The sequence below is a fragment of the Pristis pectinata genome, chromosome 19, assembly GCF_009764475.1.
Source record: "Pristis pectinata isolate sPriPec2 chromosome 19, sPriPec2.1.pri, whole genome shotgun sequence".
NCBI classification, from domain to species: domain Eukaryota; kingdom Metazoa; phylum Chordata; class Chondrichthyes; order Rhinopristiformes; family Pristidae; genus Pristis; species Pristis pectinata.
Window position 1 is genome coordinate 14,369,549 of NC_067423.1, and position 22,039 is coordinate 14,391,587.

General features: G+C 40.8%; 2 protein-coding genes across 5 annotated transcripts in view; one reads left to right on the top strand and one right to left on the bottom strand.

Moving 5' to 3' along the window:
- klhdc10 (kelch domain containing 10) overlaps window positions 1–13,781 on the top strand; it is a 28,663-nt gene extending 14,882 nt beyond the window's left edge. For all 3 annotated transcript variants that reach the window (XM_052033733.1, XM_052033734.1, XM_052033732.1), the window contains 8 exons: window positions 159–380; window positions 3,027–3,181; window positions 4,922–5,070; window positions 7,587–7,671; window positions 8,457–8,523; window positions 9,669–9,716; window positions 10,512–10,651; window positions 11,596–13,781. In XM_052033733.1, coding sequence (XP_051889693.1) covers window positions 159–380; window positions 3,027–3,181; window positions 4,922–5,070; window positions 7,587–7,671; window positions 8,457–8,523; window positions 9,669–9,716; window positions 10,512–10,651; window positions 11,596–11,805 — 1,076 coding nt within the window. In that variant the 3' untranslated portion in view covers window positions 11,806–13,781. The remainder of the gene's footprint in view (window positions 1–158; window positions 381–3,026; window positions 3,182–4,921; window positions 5,071–7,586; window positions 7,672–8,456; window positions 8,524–9,668; window positions 9,717–10,511; window positions 10,652–11,595) is intronic.
- A 122-nt stretch (window positions 13,782–13,903) lies between these two features.
- The window catches only part of cax1 (cation/H+ exchanger protein 1), a 41,407-nt gene continuing 33,271 nt past the window's right edge, over window positions 13,904–22,039 (bottom strand). For both annotated transcript variants that reach the window (XM_052033719.1, XM_052033720.1), the window contains 8 exons: window positions 21,391–21,509; window positions 20,533–20,567; window positions 19,397–19,509; window positions 17,663–17,811; window positions 17,114–17,208; window positions 16,780–16,858; window positions 16,042–16,150; window positions 13,904–15,147 (listed from right to left, as the gene is read on the bottom strand). In XM_052033719.1, coding sequence (XP_051889679.1) covers window positions 15,074–15,147; window positions 16,042–16,150; window positions 16,780–16,858; window positions 17,114–17,208; window positions 17,663–17,811; window positions 19,397–19,509; window positions 20,533–20,567; window positions 21,391–21,509 — 773 coding nt within the window. In that variant the 3' untranslated portion in view covers window positions 13,904–15,073. The remainder of the gene's footprint in view (window positions 15,148–16,041; window positions 16,151–16,779; window positions 16,859–17,113; window positions 17,209–17,662; window positions 17,812–19,396; window positions 19,510–20,532; window positions 20,568–21,390; window positions 21,510–22,039) is intronic.

Below are 22,039 nucleotides of genomic sequence, written 5' to 3' on the forward strand. Positions count from 1 at the left end.
GCATCCCAAGGATGTGACAGGCACTGACTTTTTTTTAAAAGATGCTGCTATTTTTGAATGTTGTGTAATATGCCTGTGATTTACATGTGCAGATCTTGCCAAGGTGGCTAAAATTTTATTTTTTCCCCTTTTTTCCCCCTCTCCTTTTTCCCTTCCAGGTCACATAGCTCCACCTGCTCGAAGTGGGCACCGCTGTGTAGCAGATAATTCAAACCTTTATGTGTTTGGAGGCTACAACCCAGACTATGAGGAGTCTGGTGGTCCAGAGAATGAAGCCTACCCGCTTTTCCGTGAACTCTGGCGTTATCATTTTGCCTCTGGTACTTGGCAGCAAGTGGGTACAGAAGGATTCATGCCCAGGGAGCTAGCATCAATGTCAGGTACAGCTTGCATCATTTCTTGTATGCTTTTCACTATGAGTACTAAATTTTTATTCGCTCGTGACTATTCAAGCTGTTGTAAAATATGATGGTTAGAGGTGTGGAATTTTTGTGTTTATATCTATTTGACCTGCTTCACAAAGAATGAAATGCACAGCATTAAGCTTTTGGATTTGTGTTTCCAAACAACATTTTATTAGAATGTTGTTTGGAAGCACATAATTAGTAAAATGTTTGCAGCTTCTGGATTAGTGGTGCAAGCTTGCCATTGTGGCTCTTAGAGTAGTCATGATTGTTAACAATTTCATGCATGTTTGCACAATACTAAAGAGGTTACAATTTAGTATGATGTTTCTTACTGCCTTTTTGTATGTATTTGCCATCCATTGAGCATTTATACCTGTTGCCTATTAGTTTCTCTCATTGGACTGCAGGAGCCATACCATTGATTTGTATTCGTTTTCAGTACTAGACCCTCGGGTCCTGCCACTGGCGGGCTCTAAGTGGCTTCAATGTGGAATTTTTTAGCACTTGGAACTATGGAAGTGAATGGCACTAATATCCTTCATAGATAGCTAGATGACTATTGGGGTTGGGGGGGGGGGGGGGGATGTGGAGAAAGGAATAGAAGACCTAGCAATATGAAATGCCAGCCTTTCCAACTGTCATCAGCCTGTATTATTCTTTCTCCACAAGTGCCGTTTGTTTCCAGCAGTTTCTTCCCTTTTGCTTAAAAGAAATGGGCTACATTAAGGATGGGCTGAATGGTCTGTTTCAGCACTGCTTTGTATGAAATACAGATAGTGTGTTATTTGGTAAAATAAAACTGTTTAGATTGTAATAAACACATAGACCTTGGCATGTTACATCTGTATTCAGATGTGCAGTTGTGCAATTAAAGGCAACAACAGGATCAGAATAAGCTCAACAAATTAAATGTCGTAATTCTGTTCTGGAAGTTTCAATGATTTCTACAGCACACCAACAGTGAGGAAAACCTCTAGACTGCAGAACGTAAGCTGGGCTGTACCACTACTTAATTAGTTTTTAGCTTTTGACATGTTTTGCATGACATTTTAATTACAGCTGACATCTTAGTTAAACAATTTTCTGCCTGCTCTTTTTGTATTTGTGCTGTAGATTCGAAGTAAACATCTTGATGTAAAGTAGGTTTATTTAAGTGCCGGTTGGTTGGCAGAGACAATTGGACATTGACAACCAAGTTTGTAAAAGGCATAAGAGGATTGGGAAGTGAAGAGGAGGAGGTTGTTGTGTCTTTGGAGATGAAATTATGGAGCCAGGAGCAAAGGCAGTTGTGGGTAGATGTAGCTACATTTTGGCTTAACCAGTACATTGTGGTGCTTAGGCTGAACTTGAGCAACCTCCCATCTTCCTTGTCTAACTCTGTCCATGTAATCTTTCTTTGTTTTCTCTCGCATACCTATTTAGTCTCACTGCAAATGCGTCTGTGCAATTTGCCTTGACCAGTCACTGTGGTTTTGAGCTGCATCCTTGCCATTTTCTAAATGTATTTGATTTTTCAATGACAATGTATTGATTGCTGTTAGTTTTTCTCCTTCCACAAGTGGAAACATTGTGTTCTCTTGATTAAAATTCTGAAATATTTCAAAAACTTTAATGGGTTGCCCTTTCGAGGATATGTACCCAGGCATTTGATCCTTTGCCAATAGTTAAACATTTGTGGTTCTGCTATCATCCTTGCAACTAGTTTTCTATCCACTTTTAATGTTTCTAAATGTCCTTTATTAATGTGACTACCAAAACTGTGCCTAGTACTTCAAATGTGGTCCAACCAAAGCTTGATATTAATTTAATAAACTTTTTTCTATTTCCATTCTTTCTCTGTAAAAGTGACTTCTGCTTGCTTTGCTTTTGTTTTCCCTTGCTGTTCCATGTTTTAATATTCAATGTCTTCTGTATTTGTACACTCATTATTTTGCTTCTCTGACTAATTTATTTTTTCTTTTTAAAAAAAAAAGCAATCTCTTGTAGTTCATAGTCTTTCTTTGTGGCAACTATTCCTTGCAATTTAGTGTTTGACCTATCCGCATCTAATTCCTTAATATGTAATCTCAGCACTAACCCTTGTGGGACCCCACTTTTTCTATTTGCTGTTTTCAGTAGATGTTTCATTCTTGTAGTTGGCTTGTTATTCATTCTGCTACTTGTCCTCAGAGTATGCATGTTCTGACTTTGTTCATTATTTTATAAACAGTGCCACAGGATATGATAAACCAGTAATCTCATTTTATTTTTAAAGTAATGAGCAGGAGAAAGATAGAAAAATTATTATCTAAATGGGTGCAAGTTCTTGCTGTACATTTGGGTGTGTGTATATGTGTGGAGGGGTGGTTGTTATGAAAGTTTAATAATGCCTATGCTGAGGGGGAGAGGTCATTACACTTGATTATCCCTGGCTATGAAACCATCAAAGCAATTATATCTTCCTTCTCTAGCTGATCAGTGGGCTTTCTGTTGCATTTTTTGAATGGGTTAGGTACAGATCTCTTTGGAGTAGGCAATCTGTTGCTTGTTACAGAATAGAGGTTCCATTAACTTGTAAATTTGTGTCCAGTTTTTTATGACGACTAAGATGTAGCATTGTTTATATTGTCTACCTTACAGTTGTTTTGCATGGTAATAACTTGTTGGTGTTTGGAGGCACTGGCGTCCCCTTTGGCGAGAGCAGTGGGAATGATGTACATGTGTGCAACGTTAACTACAAACGATGGGCGCTGCTTAACTGTCGAGGGAAGAAACCCAACCGCATCTATGGGCAGGTCGGTGACTCTCTGCCCTTGAATGAATATTGAATGGTATTGCTTACTGTGTCATCCTTTCCTCCTCCTCGCCTTTCAAACTGGTCCCTCCCTTGTCAGTTAAAAGGGTACCCCTATCCTTTCTCCCTCTGGCTCCCAGCCTGTACCTTTCCATCATTGCCAATGTACTCTTAGAGTTTTAATCAATAGTTTGGCCTCAGTTGAATAGAGAATATTTGCTTATCAGTACATTTTATAACCATACAAATTAGGATACTTTCTCTTTCCCTTAACTTATTCAAAATTGATGACTAGGGTGTGCAATGAATAATAAAACAATATAATTGCTGGGTTTTACCCAGTTTGAATGTGACAGCAAGGCTGGGAATTTCCCACCGTGAAATATAGCCAGAAATGACTGAGGATTTTAGAAGCATAACCTGTTCTGCTTTGCTATGTTACAACCTTTTTACATTGTGCTCAGCAAATCTCTGCTTTGAACAGGCCATGTCAGCCTTCTGTTGATTCACTGTATCATAAACACTTGTTTTATTAGATCCCCTTTACATCCAGCTCAGCTCCTGTTAGAATAAGCAAACAGCCAGCCTCTGATTGCACATACAACCATCCCCAGCATTATCTCATGGTTTTGCTGGTATGCCCTTCACTCCACTCCACACCACACCACAAATTCTAGTTGGGTGCTCTCATCGCTATTAATAGGGGATAAATTTTAACTCTCCCCTACTCGCCGCCACTACCAGGAATGGAGGTGGAGGGAGAATAACTAATATTCCTATGCCCAGGACGTGTGATGGACAGGTTCCATTATTTGTGGACTTGGAAATTTTGTAATGGGAATATGAAAATAAAGACAAACAGAAATGATGTTTAAATGAACTCTGAACTACATCAACATACTTCAGTCCCATTGCTTTTCTAATCAGCCCATTCTCAATGATCCTGCCCCATCAGAGTTCTAACCAGTTTCTGTGTAATGTTATGGGAGGCCAGCTAGTATTGGTAGCCAGTTACTATGCACGAGAGCTCTAAAATGGAGGTGATTTGCATTTAATGTGTGAGCTCTTTCTCTCTTCCTCCCCTTCCAGCCCTCTGGTTTAATTATAAGAGTTGGCCAGGCAGTTGTGGGAGCTCTTTGTTCTTTAACAAAGAAAAGGTTTATCACTTCACAGTCAAGTGGTTTGCCAAACTTCATAGTATGGAAATTGGTGGCCAGAATCTCCATCTTAATGTCTGGTATTCAGTGATGTAGATCAGAATGCCTTGGTGAGCAGCAACCAAAACAGATTTTAAAAAAAATGTAGAAAACCTGTGGCATAGTGTCCACCAATGGCACAGAACCAATATAAACCTCTCATCTCCTGTGCAGTGGGGACATTTACTTGTCTACTTGTCTTGGATCAATTATTATCTGTTCAATCTTTCATCTGTGTAATATATATTGAGCAGCTTTTTTGCAGCTAAAGTTTAAGTACATGTTCCTATTAATTTGTACCTCGAGCTGCTTTACAGACCAACCTTTGCACTCTGATTCAGGAGTTATCCATCAATGTTGTTAACAACATTGTTAAAAGACTGCCATTTCCAAGCTTCCAGTTTTGTATAATTCAAATGGGGAAATGCAAAATATCACAACTTCAAGGACTGGATAGCCAGAGCTGTAAGACACCCATGGTAACTCGGCTACCATTTGGAGAATTGTCTTGGATGTTCACATCTATCTTTGCTGTTAATTTCCAGGCAATGGTGATCATAAACGGTTACCTGTACATATTTGGTGGGACAACTGGTTATGTTTACAACACAGACTTGCACCGATTAGACCTTACAGCCCGAGAATGGATACAGCTGAAACCAAATAACCCTCCTAGTGACTTGCCAGAAGAAAGGTGAGCAACCATGGAACACTTTCTGGTCAAGGCAGCTCCCAAACTCAAATGATCCTTATGGGCATCTGATGATGTTGGGTTTGGGTATAAATGTAATTATTTTGTTAGTGTCTATTTAAAGAAAATGCAATGAACTTAAGTTTATCCATTGGATGATGTTGAGAAATGAGGAGTGGCCCAGTGCTGATCCATTAAGGTTTTGTGGATGCTCTCCTGCCTGATTTTTGGACTCTGGATTAATAATGGATTCTCAGCTTTTAGTTTGCATGTTGTGTGCAGGGTGGTGATGGTGACTTGTGCAGCAGAGTTCTTTCTTGACTGGTTTGCAACCCACAATGAAGTATCTACTTGGTAGCTTGTTGAAAGTTTGCATGACTCATGGTTTTCAGGGTGAGATAGAGTACACACTAAACTATATATGAGTGAGGGGTTACAGCTTTATGGAGTCCAAAAGAAAGAACCTAAAATGGTATATAAAAGGTAGTAAAGTGAACCTGACATTTCAGTCTTGTTACTTTATTAAACAGAATAGATGCTGTCTATTTGGTTTAATTTTGTTTTGCACTCTTTCCACTTCATGCCTGTGCCGTGCTCCATACATTGAGTTGACTAGAAGTTTGCTAGGTTCCTGAGAGACATTGAGTATACTGGTGTGAATGATTCTGTACTGTGCAGTTGACAGTCTGAGTCCCTTATCTCTGGTTTCAGTATTGCCATATTTAACTTCCTCATTGGCTTCTTACTCTCCAGTTCTACAGTGCTTTTGGGAACCACTGATATATCAAAAGATGCTTGTGCAAGATCCAGACTGACTACCTGGTGATGACTTATTCCCTCTTCCTTCTCTCGCCCTCTTCTGCACCTTCAACTTTGCTTTGATGATCTTAGTTCTTCTGTGTTCCGATCCTGATCTTGAGAGATTGAAACCAATTCCCATATTTATACCACAGATCAGGAAATATCTTGGATTTGGCTAAAGATGTGCTTTCTTCTGTAGGACTCAGCCACTCCCTAGGAACAATCTGCTATTCCATTGAGCTATTTGTATAGAGTGACTGTCACAAACCAGCAACAAAAGAAACACACTGTGCATGATTCAGTGTTAAAAACTATTTTATTAATCACTACTTATGATAATACGTAAAATAAAAGTAAAAATGTTAGTATGTTAGAATTCAAAAATGTTAAACCTCGAACGTTAACCCCAAAACTAAACTCTTCGTGTGTGTAACAAAGTCCCAAACTCCAAGTTCCAGAATGGTTCTTAAAGTTCAGTTCCGCAAGCCATAAGGTGAAACATGAGCAAGGGCTTCTTCAACAACCACCGTTGTCTGAAGATAAGATGTAGATGTAGAAAAACATAGAGAGAGTACATACGAAATCCAAATGTTCCACGATGGAACCCAAACGACACTTCAGTGTTTACTCGGTAGTGACTTCCTCACCCCGAAAAGCATCCGAACCGTGGTCGTCCACACACAAATTCCTGTTTCCTTCTACAGGTCAGCAACAAAGTGAACTCCACCGGATTACTTCCAACTTCCATACATGGATTTCAGTGGCAAACACAGTTATTGTTTCTCATCCATCGATAGAGAAAACAAGCAGGCTGGTGTCTCTCTCCCTTCTCTCTCTCTTTCTTCTTCTAACTTCTTCAACAACGTCATTACGTCCTTTATCTTCTATTGACGTAAGCACACCCCACACACACATACACACACACTCTCTATCTTAAAGGGACTTTCACTGAGTCCGTAACAGTGACTCATGCTTGTACATTAATAACTTAGACTGGGAATGCAAGGCATTTTGAAGTTTGCAGGTGACAGCAAACTTGGAAATATCAATGTCCTACTGAGGTCTGTTACAAGCTGTGAAATGGGCTGGCACGTGGCAAATTAAATTTAATGGTGGGAAGTATAAAGAGAAGCAAAACTGATCTGGCGACATATAACCTGATTTTGTGGCAGAAATTTTTTAAAGCAAAAAGGGATCCTTAGCCTTCCTTGTTGAAGAGAAAGCAAGGAATTCATGTTGAGCCTTTGGTACTTTGTTCAGTTCTAGGCACCAGATTTCAGGATTGACATGGGACTTGGAGGGTGCAGTAGAGATCTACTAGGAATGAAGGTCCAGTTATTTGAAGAGATTGCAGAAGTAGAAGTTGTTTCTCCTTGCATCTCTGAAAGAGCACATGTCCAACAGTGCAGCACTCCCTCAACACACTATTGTATGTGTTGGATTAGATGTGTGTTCTTGTCTCAAGGCAGATAAACCCTAATGAACATGTGAGATGGTTGAAGAAACAAAACATAAAGAAATGTTCCTAGGAATTGAAGGAGAATGGGCAGGACCTTGAGTGTTGACTGAGGGAGTGGATGAATGAACAGTCACCAGGACTATAATAGAGGAAGTTGCAAAAGTCTTTTGAAGGCAGGAGAAGAACAATAAATCAGGAGTGTGCCAAGGTCTTGGGAGTATAGCCAAATAAGTATGTTTGGGACAATTTGTGTTTTCAGGTACCGACATGAAATTGCACACGACGGACAGAGGATATATATACTAGGTGGGGGAACATCGTGGACAACCTATCCACTAGATAAGGTAGGGGATACCAGCCATTACTCAGTCCTGGGGGGAGGGTTGGGCATGCGAGTAGATAGGAAAAGAAATTTGTGGGTTTACAAAAAAGTATTTTCATTGGCTATTTTGTTGTAATAAATTTTACGGAGAATGTTGTCAGACAGGTCTTGATGTGTTGGTCTCTATTCAAAGGTGAATGGTGGAGATCAGAAGGTAGGGGAAATTCTGCTTCAATCATTTCAGGATTAATATCAAACTAATAACATCATCTGGAACTGAATACCAGAGGCCAGTGTCAGGCTGCAATGAGGTGATGATTAAATCACCCCAGAGGCTAGAGTTCGACTGGAGGAAATGCCAAATGAATACCCAGACATCAATAATTAGATGCAAGTTGCTATTTATCTACATAGTACTGCATTTTAGTAGATTTTAGAACTATCACAGATGAAATCAAATATTGACAGATGAAAAATGGGAGAAACAATAGTTACCCAATGAACATGGATAACAGATATGCATAGCAACGTAAATGTAGTCTGCAGCATAATTCAAAGGGACGCAAGGTGAGTTTCTAAAACTCCTCTTCAGATTGAACATTCGGGGGGGGGGGGGGGGGGGGGTTTCGCAGTGCACTTGGATTCTAGGCTGCCAGAATTTGATGAAGGCATTCCATGGATCAAATAGTCCTTGGTGTTGAAAAAATCTGGTGTCAGGATTGACATAACCAATGCTGGATGAAATACAGGGAGCTGTGAGAAGGAATTATGCTTCCAAGACATGGTCTGCATTTATTTAATTTTCAGATACATGCCTATAACTTGGAGACTAATACATGGGAGGAGATACAAACAAAACCACAGGAGAGAACAGGCAAGTTTGAAATCATCTTTTTTTCTAATGAACATAAAGAACAGGAATAAAGCTGCTGCAGTTTTAAAGGTTTTTTAGGTATGGGGTTTTTCAAATTTTCTGCCCTTTTCCTATTAATTTTCCACTAGCACTGATCTGACCCCAACAACCCCTCATCGTTTGGTTTTCAGTTCATACATGTACTAAACACTGCCCACTTCTAAGCTTTCAGACTGTTGGAACCTAGGTGCAGTGAGAGTTAGTTGATTTGAAGGCAACTTTGCTCACAGGATCAGAGGACATAAGTCTTAAATTGATCTTTTTAAAAGAAATTATTTAAAACCATGTAGTAAAATCAGCTGCTTTAAACTCCCTTGTACAAAATCTTGTCAAAATGCCACAAAGGGAGGGATTAAGAGTTATTGAAAAGATGGGTTTCAGGAAGATTTTTATTGAGAGAGTTGGGATCATCCTGAGAGCTGTGGGGCTGAGGCAGCAGCTAGTTTTACTGCCAGTACTGGGTTTGAAGGAGAGAAACAAATGCAAAAAAGTTCCAAATGGAGCAGCAGTAGTCACAAGGTTCAAAGAGGTTGCAGAGATTGTGGAGCAAAAGCAGGAAAGAATTTGAAGATAAGGGCATATTTAAATCAACAGATTATGGGAGGATGGGTGCTTTTTACATGAAGATGATGCAGCTTTGATTGCCTTGTCAAATTATTGGCAGAGGTGAGTTTACTGCAGTAGTTTTGTACTTGTGTTGTTGTTGGGATAATCCTTAAATGCACTTTTTTTCATTGAATATTGGTTTTATGGTGTGATAAGAAATTTCTTGTTTCATCCATGAGTTGGGGGAAATAAAAATGGGATTGGTATAAAATAGAGAAACAGAGGACTGCAGATACTGGAATCTAGATGAAAAACACTGATTCTGGAGGAACTCAGTCCTGAACTGAAATGTTGACTGCCTGTTTTTCTCCATGGATGCTGCCAGGCCTGCTGAGTTCCTCCAGCACCTTAGTGTAAAATAGGTCAGCACAGACCTGATGGGTTTAAGGGGCCTGCTGTATGACTCTGACTCTATGGCTCTAGTTTATTTCTTGTCCTTCTCCAATTTTATGCCTCATCATCATAGCCAGGTCCTAACTAGGTTTGTTTTTAAACTGTAGGTTTCCCAGCAGCTAGAAGATGTCATAGCTGTGTACAAATAGGACATGGTAAGTGGCAGCCTAGTATTTTCTCAATTAAACAATCCTCCTTCCATGCTAATGTACTATCTTCAATACCATGAGCCCTTTTTATTTGACACATGTTTGAAGAACCAGAGGATGTATTGCCTTTGGGATTCTTTGTCCACCCTGCTTGTTATACTTTTAAGGAACTCTACCAAATTTATTAAATGCTTTTTTATTCCTAAAATCATGATCATGCTGCTTAACCATGTTATGACTTTCCATGGGTCCAGTTACCATTTTCTTAACTTCCAGTACTTTTGCAGGTATTTAGCTAACTGGCCTGTAGTTCCTTGCTTTGTCTCTCCCTCCCTCCCTACATTTAAAATCTTTGTTTTCAAAAGAAAACTTTCTTTTGTGTGGCTCAGTCAACGGTGACACTCTCACCTGAGTCAAAAGATCATGGGTTCAAATGTCCATTTGTAATACTAAGGAAGTCCAACATCAGGGGTGCTGAGTTTCAGCTGGGATGTTAAATTGAGACCCTGTCTGAACTTGAGTGGTGTAAAGGACCCCATGGCATTGTTTTGAAGAAGAGCAGGGATGTTCTTGTGAGAATTGAGGCCAATATTTATTCTTAAAGTCAGCATCACTAAAATACCATGATCAGTTTGTGGTAGCTTACTGCACACACTGGCAGCCATACTACCTATATTTGTGTTGGCTGTAAAACATTGACTTAAATGGGTATAAAATTCAATTTTTCTGTTGCATGTTATTGGAAGTATTGGGTTATTGATTTGGCATTCAGCAGATGTTTAATTTGATCATCTTTTACAGATGTGTATGTCTGTGGCGGATATAATGGTGAGGTGATACTTGGGGACCTGTGGAAGCTCAGTTTACAAAATTTCCAATGGGTTAAACTGCCTGCCGAAATGCCTGAGCCAGCTTACTTTCACACTGCAGCAGTCACCCCGGTGAGTGAAATAAGTTTTCATAACAACTATATTATGGCTGGTATTACCATAGGCGTAAATTGGGTTTAAACATCCCCACCAACACCCATCCCTTCCACTCTCCTGTGGGAATCACTGATGTGAAATAGTGAATGGGAACTTTATTTTTCCTGTTGAACAAGGGTCATTTTAGTTGAGATTCATTAACTTATTAAATGTATGTTTAAGACTGAATGCTTTGCTTTTGTAATGTTTTCTGAGCACCTACAGCTGCAACTGCAACAGCAGGCTTTCTTCACACCTAATTTTGTGCCCTATAAATGTGCAGGTACCCTTGCAGTGATCCTACCCAAATGCATTTACTACAATAAAGACAAAATACTGGAATACTTAGCAGGTGTGGATGCCTCTGTGGAGAGAAAGTTAACACTTTAGACTTCTACTGTTTTTTCATTGCATTTTGCAGTGCTGGGCTTAGTGAAACATTGGGGCCCAGTTTCCCTTGATGAATTTAAATCCATTTTGCAGGAGGTCATTGTGATCCTGATGTCTGCCTAAACTGTAGTGTCATCTAAGTCATTTTCAAAAGTAGCGAGCAGCTCCAGCCCCAGTGCTGTTCCCTGCAGGATATTTCTAGCCCGACTTTATGGCAGTCTGCAGTCTCTAGTTCTGCCCTCTTCTGGGGAAAATCATCAGACTGTTGCAAGTTACTCCTGAATTTTTGTCTGATCCTGATCACTGTTCCAAATAGTCTGCTTCAATCCTACAGGCCACAAACTCCACTGTCTCATTCAACAAGTTTGGAGCAAGTGGGCATAGAGTCAGGAGTGCATTCTTTTGACCCCAACAATCAAAGGGGAACTGAATGAAAATCTCACAGCAATGAAAATGCTCAGACATGCTAGAGGTGATGCTGTAGGAAATTTTTCTTTGTAAGATTTTACAACCTTATCATTGTCTTGCAGGCTGGCTGTATGTATGTACATGGTGGAGTGGTCAACATTCATGAGAATAAGCGGACTGATTCACTCTATAAAATCTGGCTAGTGGTGCCCAGCCTGTTTGAACTTTGTTGGGAGAGGTTACTGAAGAGCCTTCCACAGTTAACACAGTTCTCCACTACACAGCTGCTCAATCTTGGACTTACACAAGGACTTGTGGAGAGACTTAAGTGACTGCTGGTGAGGGGATGGAGGGATACACTTCTGCAATATGGGTGACGTTGGAGGAAGCTGCTGGGAAGAATACTCCTCAAGGCCTTATCTGCCATAAGTGTTGGATGCCTGTTATATTTCTAAACATCCTGTCACCTTTTGCATCAAGTGCCACTGACTGATCCCAATTTTCCCTGCTCCTCAAGCCAAGTGGAGCTTGCTTTACAATGTTGATTTTAAACTTCCCCTTGCCCCAAGGTTGCTCCAGTTTTCAGATGCAGAACAGACTGCCTCTGAATGGGGCTATGCTTACGATTCCTAGAATTTCCGTCCAGTTATTTATCAGTTTGAAAGATATTGGTGATGGCTGCTTTTCCCTCCCACATGCCAGTTTCTTTCAAGAGCCCTGTATTCTGGCAGGTCTTTTGTTGTTATTCTAACTTCAGTTGCTCTCAGACCTGCACATGTCCAATATTTTCTGTCTTGATCTTGAATTTCCACCTTTTGCTTTCCAACACAACCCCAACTGTTTTTTATTAAATGCATCTCAGCTTGGGGAATTGGTATCCCCATGCCACCAATCTTCCATTTAAATCTTCTTCCCAGCAAGAGCCAAAAATCCAGTGTCTGCCTTAAATGTTGCTTTAATCACCATGAACTCCTTTTTGCAAACCTAAGGAATCTACTCCAATCCTACTGGATGTCAATTGTCTAATTGTTTCAGTCATGCTGATTTTGTTTAGTTTGTTTTTTGTGTGTGTGTACTTTTTAAAAAAAAATGTATTATTGTTCTTGGGTAAAGGAAAGCATCCACATATTGGACTAACCATACTTCCTTGGTTTCAGCTTCCTTTCTATGGCCTATAATTGAGTAGGTGATCTGGGTCAATGGAGTTCTGTCCTAGATCCCCAAAATTCAAACCAATGCCTATTTAATTGATGTAGGGGTGCTGGTGTGAGTTGAGAAATCCAGGAGAACTGGGTGAACAGTGGTCAAAGCTTCCAGTGTGTTGTGGCCTTTTTTCCTTGCTCAATGTACCCACTACCCCACTGCTGTTCCCTTTGCTGAGATGTTTCTCTCTGTCTCTCCTTCCTCCACTTGTCAGTACTCTTCTATGACTCGCAGTGAAATTTGCCAAATTCTTACTTTTGCAAATCAGCTCACACTTTTGTTTTGGACTGTCAGTTCAGACACTTTCCCCATCCTGCCCCATCCAATGTAACTATTGGAAGTAAGTTTGTGTACCTGTCCTTCAGTTTTAGCTTTCTTTTGTGACTTACATTGCTCTATTCTTGGCTGGTCTGCTCAATCTCATCTGTGAACAGTGCTGTCCTTTTATGGGTTCCTCTCTATCATGAGCCTTTGGTGGACAATGCACATTAGTTCTGTAGTAAATCTTGTCTATGAAAGTAGTTAAGATCTCATTGTCTTGCTCTTAGGTTTTGAATACTTCCACTTGTGATATCTTTAAAGCTCTTGCTTGTGTCAATCAGCCAGCCATCAACTCCTCAGTATTGTAGACCTTGGCATATGTCTTGTGAACAGCTGGGTAACAGTAGCTAGTAAATCAATTAGAACTTTCACAACCCAAAAACAAAAAGCAGCAACAGGGTCTCCGGTGAGTGCTGAGGGGGAAGGAAATCTGATCAACTATCTTACCAGTTGCCAAAGGTGAAAGCTAAATGTTGGCATGGTACCAGTGCCTCTCGTGGAGAGCATTTTTGAACCTACTGTTCCCTGAATGTAGATATCAGGTTTTGAACTATTGGCTTCCTTGAAAGGGGGACTATTTTAATGAACGTTTGGAATTTTAAACTCTTACTAGAAGTTGAACTGAGCTGAGGCTTTATTCAAGAAACCCATTTTAAAAAAGATAGGATCAACGTAAAAGTGGGTTAGTTCCTTTTTTTAAATTGTTTGGATGACCAGATTTAATTTTTTTTTAAGGTTTTCTTTCCCCCTTTTGTAAAAATTAATAAAAGCATGATTGAATCAATTGAATTTGTGTTCATCACTACTTTAAGTACTTTGTGGTTTATGTTTTAAGACTATAGGTACCTAAGAAATGTGACAGGGCACCTGTGAAGAGGGGGCTAACATCCCAAAATATTACTCTTGGCCTGGATGGATTCCTTCTGCATCTATAGTTATATTGAGTTTTATTGATCATTACAGCTTCAAGGCAGACTGCTCCAGTGATTGTGGGTACAAGTGTTTTTCCAGTACTTAATCTTGTGAATGTTATCTTCTGTACTTGGAGCAAAACAAACTTATGCAGATCACACTGGGACTGAGGTGGAGAGTGTCATAGTTACAGATTTGACTTCAATAGTAACAATGTACAATGTATACTGATAGCTGTCTAAATGCAATTTAATTTGGTTCATTTATACTTGGTGTTCCTTGCATAGTTTACATGCCAACCCAGCTTTCCCCATCCTGTTTCACTGATGTAATCCACTTCATCTCATGTTTTGAATCTTCAGGTTAATGTCCTAGTGAAAGGTCTTGAGCCTTACCATGCTCCCTCAGAGAGGAGGTTTCCAGTTCTAGTTTGGATTACCTCATGCTGAATTGGTTAAATTTAAATGGTACAGATTTCTGTATGATTTTGGTGTCTACTTGTATTGCCAGTTTAATCTTGAGACTCCATCTTTGGGTTGATGGTGAAGCACTGCTAGTGTAGTGATTGGCCTGACCTGGCCCAGCCCCCCCATAAATTTCACAAGTGTTAAATTTCAGTTGTCATCAGAGATACAAATTTTATTTTAAATAAACTTATAAATGCTTCTATAAATACATTTGACTACTCAGTCCTTCCAGTGTACAGCAAGTTATTTAAGAAATGCACAATTTTCTCCCCAAAGTTATATTTAAATCAAGTTATTAGCATATTCCACCAAAACAAAAAACAGGAAATCACATTTAAATCAAATAGCAGCCAATGGAATCACAACCAGAAATCCTTCACTGGGAGTCTTGCAAAACAACCTCTTCCCTAGAAGAATCAAAGTCATTTAAACAAATTCTTCTCTCCCAACCAAGTGAGAAGTTGGTTACTGAAATACAAGTTGGGTGATTATACCACAGGTTAACCTCAAACTGTGCTGATAAGGGATCTATCAGTCACTTAAGTACTTGCAGGACTCTTAACATTAACTCTTTTTAATATTGATTTGAGCAATGTTAGACAGGCAGAAACAGAAGATTCTTGGCTGTTGATAACTCTGGTAGAATTGTTTAATCAAACTATCCCAAAGTCACATACATCATTCAGCAAAAGCACCTTCAGCAGCTGCTTTGAGATGGAGCGAAGTAATACATGGCCATGATGATGAGGTAGACTACCACCAATGCTGTGCCTGCAAGGACAAGTCAGTGTCAGGGTTAAAGGATGACAAATTTCCACTCCAGAAGAAGATTAAGGATTAAAGACCAATGTGCATTGAGGAATGGAAGAATTGCTGTTCTCAGCAGCTAACTGGCAAAGCAAAGATGCAGGTAATTTGGGCCAAAGGGCCCTACACCTGAGGTAAAATCCACAACTCAAGATCTCTGCTTGGTCCCAGTGTTACTGGAACTCTTACCTTAAAATCAATTTCCACTTCACCTGTCATACTTCACTTGGATTTCACACAAATCAAATCACACTGAATCAATACTTCTTCTGTTCAACTTAAACCAAAAAGAGCATGAGAAATTCAAATGGGGTTCTTTTTATACAAAAAAAAAGGGACAAACAATAAAATCTTTCTGGCAAATATTTATCCTTCATCCTGGCACCACAATGAAAGATCAGCTTTTTGTTACAGGTGTGGAAAAGCTGTCTGTGCAACTCAACTGTTTATTACTCAAGTGTGTACAGTCCAAAAATACTTCACTAGTTGCAAACCACTTTGGGATGCCTCTAAATGGAAACTTTCATAGACAAGTAAACCAGGGCAGACTTGTACAGTTGGCCACCTGCAGAACACAGCACATGTCGATTACTGGTCTAACCTGTGCCCTGATGCTGATACTGGGTATAAAGTGGGGAACACACTGTCAGGGTAATGTAGAGGAAGCTCTACACCATATAAAACATATGGAAAGCCTGACATGGAACAAAACATTTGATTGCACCCCAATACACAACTTCCCTTCTCCCAGATGTAGGTCTCTGCAAAACTTACTGTGTGATATCTCATGGCCAATGCAATCTCCAAGACAACATTGTACTATTTTGTTCATCTAAACAGTGATGAAAGTCAACCCACCTTGGAAATAGTCACACTTGCCATCCATGAATATGTAGTTCATTAAAATGACACTGAATATTGATGCCCAAAGATGGAGATCACTGAAGAGCAGATTAAAACCTACAGGCTAAATACAAAGCAAATAACACCTGGTTAGTACTGAGGTTGATACCATTGCCTTGGCATAATGTCAATGAATTTAATTTTAAATACAGCCCTAACAGTCCAATTAGGGTCTCAAATAAATGCTCATTTCTATAAAACCAGGTTGGCAAAGGGTCTCAGCTTCTGAGTAAATGCTATACATCAACATCTTTCCTGGTTGTACTTTCCATGCTCCATCCTGCACAGCTAGTTTACCCAAATCCCACCTTTTTCCTGTACCGCATCCCACAGACATCGTCCCTTTTGTGATCAACCTTCAACAGGTCCCATCCTTGACATTTAATTTAGATTTCTTGACCTGGTGTATGAATTCTTCCATGGCTCTACACCATTTCTTTCCCTTACCCATTTCCCCACCACCATTCCTCCTTCTGTCCTATAGACTGATATGCCTTATCGCTGCCTCTCCAATTCCCCTTCACCAGTACTAAAGCTGTACCAAAATACCACACCCAGCTACCTCCTGACCATGTACAACAGCCTCAAACCCTCCCTGACCTCTGCTGAATGACTGGAGCGTCACAGAAGGATTTCAGGAAAGTTGCAGTAACTTCAGCAAATCAGCACATACCCCTGGTGTTAAATACTTACATAAATGACTGAGAAGAGCACCAGCACTGGGATTTGGAGCATACACACTTGTACAGCAATGGAACTTCCAACTTCCAAGCTGAGGAAATAAATCAAGATGGATGAATGAAAAATCTACAAAAAGAGCACGAATGTGCCTTCCTGAAGTAAATCACATCCATGACCTGCTAAACAATTCACCTCCTGGTACCCTAGTTTTGCAGCTGGGTTGTACTTTATAGCAAGCACACAATAAATACACCCCAAGATCTTCCTGCAGCTTCCCCAATATCAGCTGGTAAAGGCAACCCATCTGTCATGAATCATATCAAGACCATCCACTTCAGCTACCTACCTGAGGCTGATGTTGTTCTGCAATGCAAATTGGATCCCATTAACTATTTCAGGAAGTTCAGGAACCATCGCCAAGACAGTTACACCAAGGAAGTACTGTTTTGTAATAGAGAAATGCACAAGAGAAGGAGTTACCAATAAAGGCAGCTTCAGATTTCTTCCCCTTTTTAGTCAAAACTTGGGATGTGTCAAAATGTGGAACTGTAACTTAGTGGATGGCACCACTTCTTCCATTGTACAACCTCCCACTGAATTAAATCCACTGATCTGTCATACCCCTGCACCACCCTCATTCTTCAAACGAGCCAATCCAGATCTTTTGCTGAATCTGCTACTTTCATCCACAATCCCAATTTCTGACCCACAATTTTTCAAACTTTGCAATGGGGGCAGGGGGGTCTGAGGAGAGGGGTTGAAAAGAGGGGGAAGAGGAGAATTGTAACAATTGGTCTTCTGCCACCCTCCACAGTTCTCAGAGAAGACACTACCCTCAAAATATCAAGTCCACCACACACAATTGAACAAGCGGCAGGAATGCATAATGACTCACCGGTGAGATTGCAGAGCTGGACAACAAGGGGTCAATGTGCTCAGACACCAACTCTGCACAGGCAGACATACAAACAGTGGCTACAACGAGCAGCACCACAGCTCTCCATCGTGACCAGTGAATAACCACACTGTGGCTGTGCCCCGGAACTGCAGAGACAGCACAGATTTGCTCAACAAGCTTTTATATTTAAAGAATGAAAGTAACTAGAACACTACCTGAGATAACTCATCTTACAGGCTAAATGGTAGACATCTCCCATATCATTCTGCAACTCCCTGAAGATAATGCAAAGCCCAACAATTCAATAGGTATCTAATGCCAAGTTGGATTCAAGTTCTGATCATCACCCTTCCATGGAAGAGGGGAATTTCAGGCTGAAGATACGTGAAAAGATAATGATAGTGAGGAAAGGCCCATGTGTATTTAACAAGTCTGACCACAGACACTAAGCTGGTGACACTCAACAAGCATCTCCTCAGCAGCAAGTGATGCCATTCAAAGCTACAGTCCCATTAGCACACGGTTCCTTCTAAGCACAAGAAATTGTTTAGGAATATGCTGCTGAAGATCAGCAACTGCAGTCAGGAAGTAGATGGCTTGTTCTCAACTTCAATGCCACTTTCAGTGAGTCAATGCTGAAGAACCATCTGTACTGGGACATATAAATCACCACCAGCATTTGAATAATACCACCCTTAGGTTTCTGGATACTGCAGTTGAGATGACATGGAGTCAGATCATACAGTGTGGAACAGGCCATTCAGCCCATCATGTCCACACTGACCAGTGGGCACCCATTGGTATTAACCCCACCTTCCTGCAGTTGGCCCATACCCTTCTCTGCCTTTGCGATTTAAGTGCTCACCTAGAAAGCTGTCAGCATCTCTGCTTACCCCGCTCTCGCAGGCAGTGTATTCCAGGTACTCACTGAAAAAAGATCCCCCTCAGATCCCCTCCAAATCTTTTACCCCAAGTCCATGTCCTCTAGTTTTATCTACCTCTGATATGGGAAAGTTTCCTGCAGTCTACCCTATCTATACCAGTTACAAATTTTATACACCTCAACTATGTCCTCTCTTGACTTCCACTGCTCCACAGAAAATAGACCTAGTATTAAGAGGACAGACTGGAGACACTATCAGGTTTCTAGCAGAGCAAGAATCCATTGCCCAACACAACCTATGAAGACATGATAATTTGGAGTGTTTTGCTGTAAGTTTACATAACCATTTTCCTCAGCCAAGAATTAAGAAAGAGGCCATCACTCCCTTCGAGCCTGCTCTACCATGTTGAAGCACATTCCATAAACCAATTGGTGTAAAAGTGACATTCATGGAGGGTTTTTTTTGGAAATTTCTCTACACTTGAAACCTGATTGGCTTGCATTAACAACAGGAAGTATCGTCACAATAAAATCCAAATAAACAGATTTGGTGTGGGGAGGGGTGGGGGGAGAAAACATTTTAAGAATTGTGATCATCTTTCCTCCAGCTACCTGAGCAAGTGACTTATCAGCGGCATTAACAGGATGCAAGGCAAGCATTCGATTCTCCATCTCACTGAACGTTCAACTGAGTGAAAGAACTTGGGTCGATACAAGGGTACACCTTTAACCAGAAGAGGGCAGTGTGCAAGAAAAGGATGATTCTTGCATGCTGTGAACACATTACACGTTACTGGTCAGCTAGAAAAAGAATGCAACTTCCCAAAGCTGGATGAAGAGATACTTACCGTGACAGTCGCTGATATGAATATCATAGATGTGGGTATGAGTCTTCAGAGCAAAAATGAGACCAATCACATATGATGCTGGGAGAAGTATACACACAGTGTGGATCAGGGGCCTAAAGGACAAAACTAAAGATCATTACAGGAAACAGGTCTCGTGTGATGCCTCAGTGACAAATAACATCCCCATATTACCAGTGCCTTACTGCAACTTATCATGCTGCCCAAAGATCAAGAACCTCCACAAAAGCAAAAGAAAACTGACAGCAAGTCAAGGAGCGGGGGGGGGGGGGGGGAAGGGAGAGAGGGACAATGGCGTGAAGGGAGATTAGGGTTAGAGAACAAGGAAGAAAGAGTGGAGATGAGGAAGTTTGTCAGAACCACGAGGGAGAGGCAAAGGGAAAAAAGAGAATGAGTGTAAATGAGATCATACGGATTTAAAAAACAAGGAATAATTTAAAAAGAGGCATTGCTTAACTGGGAGCCAGTGTAGGACAAGCAGAGGGGCCATGGGTAAATGGGACAAAGTGAATTAGGACATTGGCAGCAAGAATTTGGAACATCAAGTTTACAGGGGCAGAGCGAGAGGCTGGCCAGGACTGCCTCAGAACAGCCAACTGAAAATAAAGGCAAAGGTGAGGCTTTCAGCAGCAGATGAAATGAGAGAAGGCTGAAGTCAGAAGACTTCAAAATAAGTCACCAACATCCTTGGTGTCATATCTGATCCTATGTCAGATAGTTGTTAATAAGGAGGATAGAGTTGGGGTTAGTAATTCAGTCTTCCCATTCCAGTCCATCAGACAGACAGTCTGATAAATTTAGAGACAGTGGAGTAGGAAGCAGTAGACAGTCAACAGAAGCAGTAGCGAGGAAAAAGAAGAGTGCCATTTGTGTACAGGGAGCCCGATTTCTATTTTTGGATAGTTACAAGAAAATGACAGCCTGTTGAAACACATTTACAACCAGCCATTTTAGTTGCTTATCTCGTCAATCACTATGACACAGTCTGACTGTTTCCTAAACTTTCAGTCCTGGCGTCCCCTGTCACCCCCACCACTCCTTTCATCATCACCTGAGTCAGCCCCCTCCCACTGCTGCAGAACAGCAATCACAAGACAAACAATTCCCAGCGTACTTACTGAATATGACTGTGAAACAAGGCATTGTTCTGCAGCTGTGAGAAATGAAAGTGGGAGCAGTGAAATCAGTTAGTTGGGATTTAATAGCTTGAAACTTCAAATGCTACTTGAATGCAATTACTGCAAAGCATCAATGAGACTGAAACAATTTGTCCCAAATTAAATGAAACTGAGACCCGATACAGAACAGGACTGGGGAGGGTGGTGGTGAAAATCAAAAGGATATTGACCATAATCTTTAATGCAAAAATCTCGCAGTATTTCCCCCTAACTTGCCAGTTGGCATTGAAACACGGGCCTTAACCCAGGCATATTTGTGCACATTAAGCACACTTTGTGCATGACTTGCCATAGCTCTGTAACATCCCGTGCCTGGGACCCAGGAGCAGGATGATGTAGCAGAGGGAAGAATGAATGGACACTGACAAGGAGAACACTTGAGTAAAATGAAGACCAACTCTGGAGTGACAGACGATTAAAAATAAACAAAATACTGCAATGCTGGTAATCTGAAATAAAAACAGAAAATGCTGTAGACCTCTCATGTTGACTGAGCCTAAACCTAGATAACCTGGGCAAGATGTTGTCCAACCCCAACAGGAAAACTGGACCCGGTCCTCACTTGTAGGCAAGGGTAATGGATTAAAAACCATCACTAGCAACTTGCATCTAACAGTGCACATCTCAAAGCAGAGTCATGACTATCAAGCCAGGGTGCTTGAGGGAGTTATTCCGCCATATTTCCATCCACTCCCCTACCCCCCAAAGCCTTTTGCACAGCTCAGCATTTCCTTTACTTAACTAGGCAAGACAGCAAGCTCCAGACGATAGCAGTAATTAAAAAGAGTAAATCCATACCACATTGAAGTGACAATCATTACATTCAAAGGGGCCAGATTCATTCTGTGTTGAATTGGTGCAGCCTTGACATATTAGGTTTCCATAGGCTTTGGAGAAGAGAGTTGGTGCAAACACACCTACAGAAATTTAAAAAAAAGGCAAACCAGCCATACGTCACCTTTGTTAACAGGTCACCCATAGCCACAAAAAAATGACAGTCCCAGAAATTTCAATGGAAGAGAATGCTGAATCTTTAACAAATTCAGAACTTGGCCCAACATCACAAGACTTGTTCTTAACAACTATGTGTGACTGATTTTGGAAGAAACTTTTCCCTGAAGACAGATACAGATTCTGGCAACTAGAACGTTGGTCCTAATTGCCAGACACGCACACATAGACGCACCAGATTAGCATGGTCATAATGCCCATACCAAGTCCCAATCCCGTGCTCAGTCACGTCTAACTATTTGAACTTGCTCAGTAACTTTTAATTGGTGTGGAAATCGTGGCTGTTTTCCAACTCCCTTTGGCAGGGAGCAAGTCTAACAAGTCCCACTTTTCTAGGGCAGGAGCCAGGGATTGATGGGAGTATAATGGAAGATATTTGTGTTTAATGAAATCAGGAAGAAGGTCTTAAACTTGGAAAAAGGGAAAAAGAACCTGG